The sequence below is a fragment of the Microtus oregoni genome, unplaced genomic scaffold, assembly GCF_018167655.1.
Source record: "Microtus oregoni isolate MIOR12 unplaced genomic scaffold, Mior012 000026F_ref0000081, whole genome shotgun sequence".
Lineage (NCBI taxonomy): Eukaryota > Metazoa > Chordata > Mammalia > Rodentia > Cricetidae > Microtus > Microtus oregoni.
In genome coordinates this window covers 32259863-32274544 of record NW_024543085.1, presented here as the reverse complement: position 1 = coordinate 32274544, position 14682 = coordinate 32259863, and the positions used below count along the sequence as shown (strand labels likewise).

At 41.1% G+C, this 14682-nt stretch overlaps 1 protein-coding gene across 7 annotated transcripts in view; it reads left to right on the top strand.

Annotated features, from left to right (window-relative positions):
- Positions 1-14682, top strand: part of Dgki (diacylglycerol kinase iota) — a 448005-nt gene that overhangs the window by 284258 nt on the left and 149065 nt on the right. For 5 of the 7 annotated variants that reach the window (XM_041675727.1, XM_041675726.1, XM_041675725.1 and 2 more), the window contains one exon: positions 3439-3501. The exons of the other annotated variants lie outside the window; for them this stretch is intronic. In XM_041675727.1, coding sequence (XP_041531661.1) covers positions 3439-3501 — 63 coding nt within the window. The remainder of the gene's footprint in view (positions 1-3438; positions 3502-14682) is intronic. 7 annotated transcript variants of the gene reach the window in all.

The following is a 14682-nucleotide window of genomic DNA, read 5'->3' as shown; positions in this document are numbered from 1 at the left end:
TTTTGTCCTCATGGCATGTGTGACAGATGACACTTCTTGCAGTTAATTGTATGGGTGGCCAAGAGCAACCTCATTTAAAAAGATGCTGACACTTTCTACTTGGCGTAGTGTTCCCATGGTAACAGCCCCATGTCACACAGGAGACTGTATGCAATGGGAGTCAGAGCACACTATTCATTTTTTTAAAAAAAAGTAACTAAAATTTGGAAAATAAGAGATATTTTATTACTATATATAAAACTAATATTCAACACTGTATTTTAAGGAACTCAATACTGATAATACATTTTCAAAGAAAAAAGAATAAACCTGGTTATCACATCATACCTTTCACTAAGCCTGGCTTTCGCCCTCCTTAATCCTTTTTCATCTCTATAGTTAATTTCTACTTCATTATAAAACACGTCTTTCTCTCTGTTTTTTTTGTAAGATCTAACTTCTTCCTCTGTATTTCCAAGTAGAGTTTCAAGTTTAAAGTCAACCTTGATGTTAGGACTTTTTCTTTAACCTTCTATGCCTTTGAACTTCTCTCTGTCTTGTCTACCATTATATGACAGAAGAGATATTTAAAAACATGTTACTTCTTTATTTCTCTGTCTCCCTTTTTTCCTGCCTACATTGTTTCTCTTTCCTTCCTTGCTTTCTTCTCCTTCCTTCCTTTCTCCCTTTCTTTCTTTCTTTCTTTCTTTCCTGAAACTGTTTCATTTGCTTAATTTGCTTGTATATATTTTTCTTACTAGAAGAGGCAGACAACTGGTTTACAGTGTCATAAATTTTTTTATCTCAAAGGCCAGTGTGTGTGTGTTCATGTGTATGCATATGTACATATATATATATGCAAATGTGTGCATATATGCATGGGTGTGTGTGCTCCCAATGAAGGGATGCTAGCTACTTGGTTCATCTAAGGAACTGGGCTCCTTTCATTCATTTTACCTGGGAACACTTGCTATTTTAATACTGTTGTTCCCTGAAGAACTGCCTCTTCTTCCCTTGAATGCTGCTGTGTCCCACACATCTGCTCTTTCTTTAGGACGTTGAATCTTAGATCTGTGACTTCAGCCTTGACTCTTTTCCCAAACTGAAGACTATTCCTCAAACACTGTAATTGCCAGTCTTTTCCTGAAGAGGTTTTGTGGCCACCTTAGATTACATAGGAAGAACCAGACTCTTAACTCTACTGCCTGTGCATTTCCTCCTGCTCCTGATCCATGTGCATCTGTTCTTCACCCCGTGCTCATTCATGATGCCTCTGGTCCCTGGAGCAGGCTCACTCACCTCCACTCTTCTACACTCAGCAGGTTAGCTAGCACTTTCCTCGAAACCCACCTTCAGCCTGTCACTCAAATCTTTAATGCACACCTTCTCTTCTTATACCAGGGAACTACTAATATGCTCTTGCTACTGATTCAGTTTCTGGCTCACTCCGCTTCCCTTCTTCAGAAAGATGGTTGTTCCTCTCCACCAATTAGAATAGTCTTCCAAAAAGTGTAAAGCCCATGTTCCTTATTTTCAGAATGGTTTTTAGTCTTTGCCATCTTCATCCTGTTCTCCTTTGTCCCCGGGAGCTATCGCCTTTCTTCATAGTCATCATTATTTTGCCCCTGGGTTTTCGTCTCACAATGGCCTCTTCCTCTTCTCATCTGCCAGTCCTGCTCACAGTGCGAAATCCAACTTGTGCATCACTTCCACCAAGTACCATCCTCTAGCTAATTCTAGCAGTTGGCTGTACCTCTTGGTGATGTTCCTATCACATCATCTGTCAATATAGTGCATCCGTCATCTGTGGGCTTCTCCCTGCTCTGCTCTGTGGAGAGGCCTTAGGCTTTTCCTCTCCAGATGCCTGGTACCTGTCATCATCACTGAGACATGAACACATATTGAAGCCATGATGCCCACATGAACTCCATTATACTTCGATTTCTGCTACATTTCTACAAAACTACTAACAAGCTAACAGCTATCTAAAAATTTTACGACTATAGAGGTAATATAGAATGTGTTCTAAGGATGTTTTGTTACAAGATTAGGACAAATATTGAATCATTTATAGGTGGTTACATGGATAATCGGAAGGAGTCTCCATGGGAGACAGCTAAATAGTAAGCCTTCATGATACCACTCTGTCCATATTTATTAAGAAAGGAAAAATACTTTCCAGAAAATAATGCCAACTTTATTAGAATATACAAAATAAAATGTGTTCATTAACTCCATATTGGCAAGGGAGCATACTTTATTGTAACATCTGAATCTACACAGATTATGGAGTCCAGTAAATATTTTCCCCACAAAATGTCAGAGATTTTGTCTAGGTTTTTTTTTTAAAACTAATACTTTGGCAATATGATAGTCAAATACATTTCAGTTATGTTCTGTATTATGAAGCACCATTGAAGGAGGTCAGAAGCTTAAAATAACTGGTGCCTAAGGGAGGTCTTCAGCTGTTACCCTTAACTTCACTAGCAATTGTGAAAGATGGTCGTTTTGCAAAAAGGCAAGAGTTCTAGTTAGCTAATTTTGAATTGGGCATCGGGGTTCCATCATCCTTTGCTATTTATTGGTTTTAACAGAGAGTCTTTGAAGATAATGTGGACAGAACACTGGCATAAACTCGTGGGTGACCTTCTTGGAGAATGTATGTACCAGTAGACAGAGGATGGGGTGGGGGGCTGTTGCTCAGAGAAGTTTAAACAAGAGAGAGGAAGAGGATGATGCAGAAGTGAGAGTGCGTTTGGGGGTTCAGCTTGTTAAACAGTGCAATGCCTACTTTCTAATAGCATGTGTGAGCTCTCCCATCACAAGAGAATGGAGAAAGGGGAGATGTTTATGGTTTCACATCTGTACACAGAATATGGGTGAAATTAAGGCACCTAAGGGATGGAAATGGGATTTTATTTTAAAGGATTGCTGGAGTTCTCAGAAAGTCTCTGCTGTTTAGCTGAAAGAAGCTCAAGGTAGTTGAGCCCCTATTTTCAAGATGGCTCTCTGATGGATCTCAAAGGCAAGGTCCAAGGATGGGACTGACTCGTCTCCTCAAGCAGGAGTCGGTGGTGCTGGCTTCCCACTCTGATGAAGAAGCCTGTGCCTTCGTCCTTGAGTTGTTCTGAATGTCCTGGAGCCAAAGTCCTGTGCCCACAGCCCACCCTCCTGCCTTGGCCCTGTGCTCCAGCTCGTGGCTTGCCTGGAACTAGCTGCTTCCGTGTGTCCTGTTGGCTTCATTGCTATCACTGGCTTCTCTGGATTATTTCCATGGCTGGCTTGGTTTCCTTTTGTTTATTATTTACTTATTTTTTTTCTTTCATCGCTGTTGGTGATGCGCTCATTTAATTTCTGTTTAAACTTTGTATGTCTCTCTTTTTCTCCCCGGCTTGTTCCTTGTTTGTCCACGCTGTCCTGCTGACTCTGTCTTCGCTGCTCATTCCCTGCTGCCTCTAGCATCCATCAGGTGCAAGCTGCGGACCTGCGGCGGGTGTCTGCTCCCCCCGGCTCCTTTACCATGTGAGTACAGTGCCATTCTGTTTTGACACTCTTTCCCTAACTTCTCCTCCTCAGGGGTAGGTCACCTGCGGCATCCTTTTTCTCCACAGGTCTGCTGCTCGGATGAGGGGCCCACCTGATCATAGATGCTTTCAGACCCCCCCCCCCTTTTATGTGATACGGAGCAGCAGAGCTCTTTGTGCTTCGTATGTCCCCACACCCTATGCATTTGCCCTTTCGTCTTTTTCTAAGAGGCTTCAGGGCCCATGGTTGTGTGGATTGGTCTAACAGTCTATACTGAGCATCATCGTTTTTCAGAGTTTGGTAGGACAGTTAGCACATCTCATTATGGATATATCTAAGGAAGTACTCGTGGCCCTAACATTGTGTGTGGAGTTTATTTTTGTGCCAAAGAACCACAGCTGTTATACAATAATGAGTGACCCTGAGCTCTCAACTGAGTTAGCAGAAATTTATTGTTATGCATATTTGGAGGTTTATGCTCAATGTACTCCAGGGTATTTTCATTTTCTGGTGAAACTGAATAAACAAAATGGAAATATTAGTTTTAGGACTTTACTTTAGCACTTTTGGTGCTAAATGCTGATTTGTCTTTCTTCCTTGCCCCATATAATATTTGTCACCTACTGCTTATTATGCTTCAAGTACTATGCTTCGCCTCTGCTAAGTCATTTATCCTCAAGATGATACTATGTATGTGTAATAGCATGCTCTCCTCTGCATACATGTCCACGACCACACTAACAAGTCATAGACGGAGACTAAAACCCAGGCAGTCAAGCTTCCAAACTCATATTGCCTTCTGTCTGTCTGGAGTCTGTGTATTTCTCCAGACCCAGTGGAGTGATCACCTTTTCAAAGAATTCTTCCTTGATTCTTTGCTATCAGAGTCACTCATACCTCGCTGGAGCTCACGGTTGATGAACCTGTTCGAGTTTTTAAAGTTTAATTTTGTTCTCATTACCTGATCTCTCAATGTGTGTATATCCCACACCAGACTTGGCCTACTTGAGGTGATTGGCAATATTGCCCTACAAATCTTTGTGTTCCTGACCTCTTCCCAGAGCATTGGGAAACCAAGCCGTAATTGGGTGGCGGGGTTAATGAGTAGGAACATATGTGTGTATGAGGAACCGTGTGAAGTCCGAAGTCCAGCAGTGCTGCAGAGTACTTCCCAAAGCTTAGTTACCTGATCTTGTCTCATCTTACAGATCCCCATTATTAGAAATATGTGTTAACTGGGGGAATCCTTACAGATCTCCATTTCTTAGAACTGCATATTAACTGAGGAATATTTCTTTTTCCCTGGCTGAGTTCCAGGCACTGTTTTATATTGCAGATCGAGTTAGTGATCAGCATAACCACTTAATACTTGTATGTAGCACAAGCTACAATCGAGCAATCAAAACCCAACAGGGTAATGGTATTTCATGTCCAATCTGCTGACGTTTGCAGGGTAAAATTCTGTAGGCCCCTCAAGAAATGGGTATTGAAAAAAAGTTGGCTGCCAGTGTTCTGATCGCGCTTTTAGGGGCACCTTCTATAGATCAAAGAAATAAGAATGCCAACCACAGAAATGGATGGGAGTGTTTGAATTCCTATCCCCAGCAGGGTTGTTTTGACATTGAATCTTAAGTGGGGCTGTTTATTTTGTACTACAGGAGTGAGTTGCTACGGCGGCATAAATGGTGTTTGTTTCCACGGGTAGAGCAGAAAGTAGGTGTGGCTATTTTTAACACTGTAGCATTAATATGAAAATATTTCACATCTGTGTCTTGCTATTACGGCGTATAGATATTTCAGCTTTGAACAACAGATGGGAATGTTTGTGCAAAAAACACTTAGGACATTTTGGTGGAATATGGAAACCAGTGGTAGAATCTGTCAAATAGAACAAGGACAGGGAGAGAATCCCAAGCACAACCACTCATTTCGTGCCTTTACATCATGAAGCAGCGGTGGCTTAGCCTCTTCTGCCCACCTTATTTGAGAAGCCCAGACATTCTCAGCTTGTTAACGGTGTTGCTTCTGTGCAGGTTATCCAGACCTGGCATCCTGACCTGAGATGGTTTGGTTTTCTGTTTCATCTAGAAACTGTTTCAAACAGATGCTCTTTGAATCTTTGGAGGGGCCTCTCTGCTGCTCCTCAAGCTAACATTGCCTCCGGGAAACGGTCAGAAGTACCTCTTCAGGAAAACATCCTTTTCTCTGGTTTTCTGGTGACTTTTTTTTTTAATGTGTAAGTAGATGAGACATCAATTGTCAGGAGTCATGACATAAAACTCAAATCCAAACACATACAAAATTTCAGCACTATGGAATACTCCTAAGATTTATTTTTATTATTTTAGAATTGTGTGTGCGTGGAGGGGCATGTGCACATGAATGTAGGTACCTATGGAGTTCAGAAGTGGACAACAGGATCCGCTGAAGCTGGAGTTCCAAGCTACCTTGATGTGGGTGGTAGGAATGGAACCGCTATCCTCTACAGAAGCAGTACATGTTCGTAACCTTAGAGCCATCTCTCCAACGCCTAGAATTATGCAATATTTTGATCCTTTATGGCCACCTATGAATTGATGGGTTTTAAGCAAAAGTATTTAACGCTCCATTGGCTAAGTAAGATAACGCTAAGCTGAGAATATTTTTATGCGCACCTTTTACAGTGTAGCTTAAATAATGAATAAGCTTTATGTGATGAAGTACGTTCAAAGGGAAGTAGTCACTGAAGGGCACGTGCCAGCTTCATTTCTTAAATTGTGAAGAATGGTGCTAACCCCTTCAGCCACTTGCTGCAATTTAGCACCTGATAAAAAGCATATGAAACCTCAAAATGGGGCTTTCTGGAATTCTCTCACTCTTTAGTAGCCGCTTTTCACTGGGTTCTATTTCCTTCTTGCTCTTCCGACATGAACGTGAAATCATGTGATGCATTTATATTTGACTCACCATCTTCATCTTTCAACGCTATATCCTTCAGACACCAGATACTCTGGGATATTAAAGACATGGAGATCAAAAAGCTAAGTTCTGCCCTGGGGGGAATGAACACACCAGCAACAGACCTAATTGAGTTGACTACAGTGCAATTACAATTCAACACGGCAGCAAGGAGAGAGATTTGAATTGTATTTCTATGTTGGCAGCTTTTTACTGTGTATTTGTCAGAGCTGATTTTTGTTTTATTAATATTTGAAATGAATATGCTGCAACAGTTTTTCTTCTGGCAAAGTCCCGTGAGTTTTAAAGCAAGTGTGAATTCACATAACTATCATCGTCACCAAGACACAGATTAGTGTGTCACTAATTTTCGTTGCAATCCTGCCCTGTTAACCACCCCATTGTCATCGGTTACTCTTATCACCCAACATCTGATCACCATAGATTTGTGGCCTTGAGAATTCCACCACGGTGGAACCAAAGACTATGTAACCCACTTGAGCTGAACATAACATCTTTGAGATTTATTCAAGTTGTCATACGGATCAGTCATTTGTTGGCTTTTATTTCTGAGCTGCATTCCACTCTGTGACTGTTTCCATTCACCCACTGAAAGATACCTGGGTTCTTGCCAGTTTGAAATGCTTGTTAAGATGGCTCAAACCATTAATGAGTAGATTTTGTATAAACAGAAGTTTTCATTACTTCAGGTTAAATGTCTGGAAATGAGATGGTCAGATCCACATGGCAAGTAGATCTGCTTTTCCTAAGAGAGCAAATGGAAAATTGCTTCCAGAGTGGTTTTGCCATTTTACCTTCCAGCCAGCGATGATGATCGTTCTCATCATGCCCTATTGCTTCTGGCGTTCTGCCGATGGTTGCGCCATCAGTTTTAACTATTAATCTCTGTGGTGGGAGTACGGTTTTGTTTCATGATAGTTTTCGTCTGTTTCCCAAGTGGCTAATCATACTGAACATCTTTCCACATTCTTGTTTGTCATTTACTTATTCACTTTGCAAATGTTCAAGTCTTTTGGTTCTTGGTTGGTTGGATTCTGAGTGGGTATCCTATATTCTAGACTGGCCTCCAACTCACAGTATAACCTAGGATGACCTGGAAACCCTGGGTTCCTACCTCTACATCTTGAGGAGTGCAATTATAGTTGAGTACCAACTGACAGGTTATATTTGATTCTGAGAACTGAACCCAGGGTTTTGTGTTTGTTAAGCAAGTATTCTCTTGACTTAGCTGTGCCCATAGCTCTTTGGTTACTTTTTAATTAGCCGTTTGCTTTCTGTCTGTTGAATTTACTTTTATGCTTACTCTGGATTTCAGGCCTTTCAAATATTCTCTCTGTGTTTTCAATCTTACGATAATTTTCTTTACAGCAAAAAGTTTTAATGATGACTAGGTGATCAGTTGTTTTTCAAACAGTATTTTTATTTATTGTTTGAAGATTTCATACATGTAATCATTGTATTCTGATCACATCCACAACTCAATCCTCTCCTCCCCTTCTAGGCTCCCTTAACACACCTTCCTCCCAAACTACATAGGCTACTCTTTCTTCCCTCCCTCCCAGGGACTGTCTACAAGACAGAATTTTGCTTGCTTATTTCATCCAGTCCTCTGGCTCTTACATTCTCTCCACCCTCTCTTCTGTGGTCTTCCCTGAGTCATGGATTAGGGGGAGTAATTAATACAGATGTCTCATCCACCATTTAGCTATGTTTTTAAACATCTTAATGATATTTGACTGGAATCGTACTGAATCTGTAGGCCAATATAAGAACTATTGGGGTTTTGTTTATTTTGTGTCTTTGTCTTGCTGTAGCTTTGTAATCCTGGAATGATTTTTTTGTCCATCCTTATAGTAGTTGTCAACACACAGATTTGTGCATGTTTTATTGGATTTGTACCTAGTTGTTTCATTTTTGTGTCTATTTTTAATGATAATTTTGGACATTTTAATTTTGTGCTGATTTTCAATTTCTCAGTGATAGTCTATAGAATAACGTGGACTCTTATGCACTGACCTTATATTAATTATATCCTGTGTGCCAGCTTAAGAACTATTTTTAGTTTGAATTTGTCAGCATCCTCCAGTTTATCAATTGGAATCGCTTGGCTTATTTTATTCCAATCTGTATACCTATGTTTCTTTTGCATTGTTGTATCAGCTAGGGGGTATAGTATGATATTAAATAAGAATGGGAACCCTTGCTTTGCTCTTGATTTTAGGAAATTATTCGTTTTTTGCTGTGAGGTTAATTTTAATTTATTTTATGTGTGTGTGTTTGCTTGCATGAATATCTCTTCACCACATGAATGCCTGGTGTCATTTGAGTCCAGAAAGGGATAATCAGTCCCCTGAAGCTGGAATCACAGATGGTTGTGAGCTTCCATGTAGGTTCAAGGACTCCATCCCAGGCCCCCAGGGAAGCAGCCAGCACTTTGAACTGCTGAACCATTTCCCCAGCACCAGCTGTAAATTTCTTTTGTTGAAGCATTTTCTAGCAAGGTGTTTGCAAAAGATTCCATCGTTTATTTGTTAGAATTTATCAATGAGTGAGATCATTTGGCAATCAGGATTTTTCTTTCAATCTTTAAATTGTAGATTGAAGGAGCTGGACACACACACACACACACACACACAAACACAGAGAGAGGGGAGGGAGAGGGAGAGGGAGAGGGAGAGGGAGAGGGAGAGGGAGAGGGAGAGGGAGAGGGAGAGGGAGGGGGGAGAGAGAGAGAGAGAGGTGGGAATTCAACAGGTCACAGGTCCAGGACCTGGCAGTCTCTTCTGGCCTCCCTGAGAATCAGCAAGTACACAGTATGCGTCCATGGATGCAGACAAATATTTACACACAGGAAATAAAAAAGTAACAAACCTTTAAGCAGTAGATACAATTATCTTAGAAGCTCTAGTACTATTCAGGTTGTTTATCTTTCCTGGGTGAATTTTTCATAGTCGTTTGATTTTTCAAAGGCTTCGTCCATTTCCTGAATGTTGAAAATTAACATGTATGGAATTGTGAAAAGAATTTCCTTATCTCTTATTTCTGTGGAGTCTGTAAAGAGAGTTCTCTTTCATTTGTGGCATTTGTAATCCAATGTATCCGGCAGTCTTGGCAGAGCTCTACTTTATCCCTACCCTCTCAAATTGTCTGATGATTACATTGCCTTTCGTGGATGTTTTCCTATTTAAAATTTGGTTGAGTTTTGCCCTTTATTACTTCCTCCTTTCTACTCCCATTGAGTTCATTTTGTTTGACCTTGTTCTGGTACCGTAAAGAACTTGAGTCTCTTTGTTTTGTTTTTGTTTTATCCTTAGTAAGCAGATGACACGATAAAGTTCAAGCTACAAGTTCTGATTTCCCACACTCTTCAAAAATGCTTTTTGGTGTTCTTCCATTGGTCAGCATTTTCCATACCATGTCACCAGTATAGGACCCAAGTCCAACTTCTAGCTTCTTCAAGTCAATGGCCTGATACTTGGGATTGCATTCACATAAATGCAACCTGGCGCAAAACCCTTGAGTGACATGCACAGAAACCTTTATGAAGCCACTTTCTGAGCTCCTTCCTCTGGGCAGTCATTCCTCTCTTAGTCCTTCAACCAGAAAATTAAAGCTTCAATTACTTCCCTAAGATATGTGTTCCCTACAGTGGTGTTTTTACCTAGTACTGTGACAGAAAGAGAAAGAGAAGCCATGAGGGTTGGTGGCATCCTCTGGGCATCACAGTTGCTGAAATCAGAAAGGAAATCCTGTTCTTGTTTTTAATACTCTTAGCTACCTCAAGGCCTTTGTCATGGTGGCTACCAGTTCAGCGAAAGGACCCAACTCCGAAGTGTGAATAAATGAAGGGGGAAAAATGAAAGATTTTTCTCAGTGATTTGGTACTGTAAGGTGTTTCTTTCTTGAACTCAAGGCAGACCAGGCTTTCTCGCAGCACCTTTCCTCCCTGTACCTGATATCGACTCTCAGGCTGGATGCTGCCAGAGTCCAGCTGCAGTCTGCAAGAGGGAGACAGTGATGGAGCTCACTAGCGGGGGGGGGGGGGGGGGGGGGTCTGCATTTTGCCTCCTTCCTCAGTCTGTTGCTAGTTCTCACTTTCCAAAATTCCCTTAGGGCTGCTTTATTGCTTTACTTAGTTAGGGAGAAAGCCCTCCATCTATAAGATCACCTGGGCCACCATCCCAAGTCTCCAGGCATAGGCCCATTGTCCCGTGTCTTTCCTTATTGCCTGCTTCAGCTACTCAGCACATGCCACAGCTCATGGCAACAAAGCATCTCTCCCGATGCCAGGGCGTTCTAACTACTACGGACATACATTATGTGTAATACACTGTCCTACACCAAAGTTACGACCTAGATGCAAACAGGATCTGCCTGACACTAGCTTGCTTACTGCCTTAGGGAATGTAGGGTTAGACACAGATCCAGAGGGACAGGGTAACTTGTCACATCTGACCACAGGCTGAATATGACTCAGCTTTGCAAAATTGAGTTTGATAAATGAAGGCTCCTTGGTAAAGGGTAAAAGTAAATTGATTTTCATCGCAAAAGTCAAGAGTTTGACAGAGAGAGGGGAAATGTTGTCACGATGCCATTTTTTTTTTTAAAGGTTCTGTTTTGGGTTAGATTGAAGAGTCCCATAGTTGAAAGGCTGCAGATGCAGAACTGAGAACTTGCAGTCTCCATGCCTGAAGCTGACAGACCACCCATCTGCGGTTACATGTCTGTGTGCCTCTGGTAGGGGAGCTACACCAGTCTCTGCAACCCATTAGGAAATAGCGTAATTGTCTTCTTCAGCTAGTCACATCAAAGCTTTCCTGGCATTTCCTTAACCTTGTGTGGTATATCATAACACATCTGTTTCTCTCGTTTATGCCATCCTGGTCCTCTAATTAGAAAACAAGACTTGGAATTGGAAGATGTACGTCCTTTCTTTCTCTTCTTTTGCTAAACTCTCTAGCTTCACCAAGGACAGTATCAGGAATACTGTTGAATGATTATCTATATGCAGGTCTCTGTAAACTGTGAGACTCGCCTCTAGCGTAGATGGATGGGCCCTCCCTCAGAAGTGGTTTGATTCCACAGATTAACCTCTTGATAGAAAACACACAAACTTTAATGATAACCTCAGAGTGAATGGCACTCCCTTCTAGAAGGGTCTGAGATAGAAAATGTCCAGATTCAGACTGGTGGATTTTAAGATTTTATATCATGTTTTCCAGCTCCCAAAACCAGTTTTGAGGATACTAAAAGATCTAGGCACCACAACGGTGGTCAGGTTGTTCGTTCATAACTGTTATTTTATCAGGCCTTTGTGCATTTACCTCTGAACAGTAGTAATATAAATGCTTTGCCTTATAATTTTAGTGAGCCTACATTACTCCTACAGAGGTAAAAGGAGCCAACTGGTTCCTGTTTTAAAAGATCAGGTGAGAAATTGCTCTGTTTATAGAATCTAAAGAAACTTGATCGTAGGGTCAGTGAAACTGGGGTAGCTTCACACTCTCTAGAAAGCAAAGCTATTTGCCTTCTACACCTTTGACCTGAGAATCTGCCAGGCTTTGCCCATTCCCAGGTTTTCTTTCCGGTCTCTCCCAGATGCTCACATTTTCCGTTACCTGGTTAGTCACTTCACAAAACTGTCTACAGGTTTTTCTTATTTCTTTTCTTTTCCTCTGCCACTCTTCCCTGCTAGGTCATGTGATAGACACGCTAAATGGGAAATTTTGAGGGAAAAGCAAGTAAGGAGAACTCTGGCTTTCTCTCGGACTGCTTCCAAACCAACATCCAGGCTGCAACTCAAATAACAGTCTTCTTGGGTCTTTATGTCATGCAAGTTTTGCCTGGAGCTCCTTCCCTGTGTCCCAGCTTTGTTCCACTCAGGGTGGTGTTGTGACAGAAGGGCAGGGGAAGCAAGGGCAGAGCAAAGGTCTCTGGCTGGCTGAAGTATCTCCTCATCCACCACAGCAACAAGCTTCTGATTTAAGCATCTGGATATGCCCGCCTTTGTCCATATGACATGGATCATGGGTTCATTATCCTTTTGCATTTTGTTTTTAAGACAATTTAAAAAATGTTTTTGATTCTTGAGATCCCCATCAATCCTAAAGTTCTGTTATGGTAAATCTAAGGTGTGGTGTTGTGGGAGGTTGCTTGTTGGTTCTGTGTGAAATAATCACACAGAAACTATATTATTTGTGATACTGTTTGGCCAATAGCTTTAGCATATTCCTGGCTAACTCTTACATCTTCATTTAACCCATCTCCATTAATATGTGTTGCCACTAGGTCGTGGCCTACCAGCAAAGTTTCAGCATGTATGTCTCAGCAGCAGCTCCTTGACTTCTCCTGACTCCTCCTTCTTTCTCCCAGCATTCAGTTTAGTTTTCTCTGCCTACCTCTATTCCCTGCACAGGCCCAAAACGGTTTCTTTATTAACCAATTGTATTCACAGCATACAGAGGGGAACCTCACATCAGCATGACTTCCAAATTTCATTAGAAATCTGCCCCAAAAGGAGACATCAAGAAGATATGTCATGGGACTGCAGGGTCATTTTTGGTTTTGGGTACTGAGCAGGAGATTAGGTTCTGTACTGCATTGGAAAACATAGTTAAAGCTTTATTGGGCTGTTTGCAAGAACCCATGTGAGTTTTATAGTTGGCCAGAGAGGTGACATGTACTTACACGGCATTAAACATTGTATTGTGACCAGATAGCACCTTGGTGACCACATTGCATTGCTAATTAATGTGATGCCTTTTTCAAAGATGAAAAGATGGAAAAGAAATGGTAAGAAGCTGGGTCCTGAGGTAGGTTGTTTCCTAACTTTCTGAGAAATCACCATAGTGATATTCAAAGGAGCTATACCAGTTTGCACTCCCACCAGCAATGCAGGAGTGTTCCCTTTACCCGGCTTCTTCTCCAGTGTAAGTTGTCATCAGTGTTTTTGATCTTGGCCATTCTTACAGGTGTAAGATGGAATCTCAGAGTTGTTTTGATTTGTATTTCTCTGATGGCTAAGGATGTTGAGCATTTCCTTAAGTGTCTTTCAGCCATTTTAGATTCATCTATTGAGAGTTCTCTGTTTAGGTCTGTACACCCCCCCCTTTTTTTTTACTGGATTATTTGTTCTTTTGATGACCAAATTCTTGAGTCGTTTGTATATTTTGGAGATCAGACCTCTGTCTGATGTGAGGTTGGTGAAGATCTTTTCACATTCTGTAGGCTGCCATTTTGTCCTCTTCACCATGTACTTTGCTTTACAGAAGCTTTTCAGTTTCAGAAGGTACCATTTATTAATTGTTTCTCTTAGTGTCTGTGCTACTGGGGTTATATTAAGGAAGTGATCTCCTTGCCAATGTGTTCAAGTGTACTTCCCACTTTCTCTTCTATGAGATTCAGTGTGGCTGGCTTTATGTTGAGGTCTTTGATCCCTTTGGACTTGCATTTTGTGCATAGTCTGTTTTCATTCTTCTACATGTTGATATCCAGTTATGCCAGTACCATTTGTTGAATATGCTTTCTTTTTTCCATTTTATATTTTTTGCTTCTTTGTCAAAAATCAAGTGTTCATAGGTGTGTGGTGGGAGTGCAAACCGATACAGCCCCTTTGGATATCAGTATGATGATTTCTCAGAAAATTAGGAATCAACCTTCCTCAAGACCCAGCAATAGCACTTTTGGGTATATACTCAAAGAATGCTCAATCATACCACAAGGACATGTGCTCAACTATGTTCATAGCAACATTGTTTGTCATAGCCAGAACCTGGAAACAACCTAAATGCCCCTCAACCAAAGAATGGATAAGAAAAATGTGGTACATTTACACAGTGGAATACCACACATACCACACAGCAGAAACAGTTAATGACATCTTGAGATTTGTAAGCAAATGGATAGATCTAGAAAACATTGTATTGAGTGAGGTAACTCAGACCCAGAAAGACAAACATCTTATATATTCACTCATAAGTGGCTTTTCTACATAAAGCAAAGTAAACCAGCCTACAATTCATAATCCCAGAGAACCTAGACAATAATGAGGATTCTAAGAGAGACATACATAGATCTAATCTACATGGGAAGTAGAAAAAGACAAGATCTCCTGAGTAAATTGGGAGCATGGGGACCATGGGAGAGAGTAGGAAGGGAGGGGAGCAGAGAAATCAATAAAATCAATAAAAAAGTTAAAAAAAAATATGGTAGGAAGCTTGC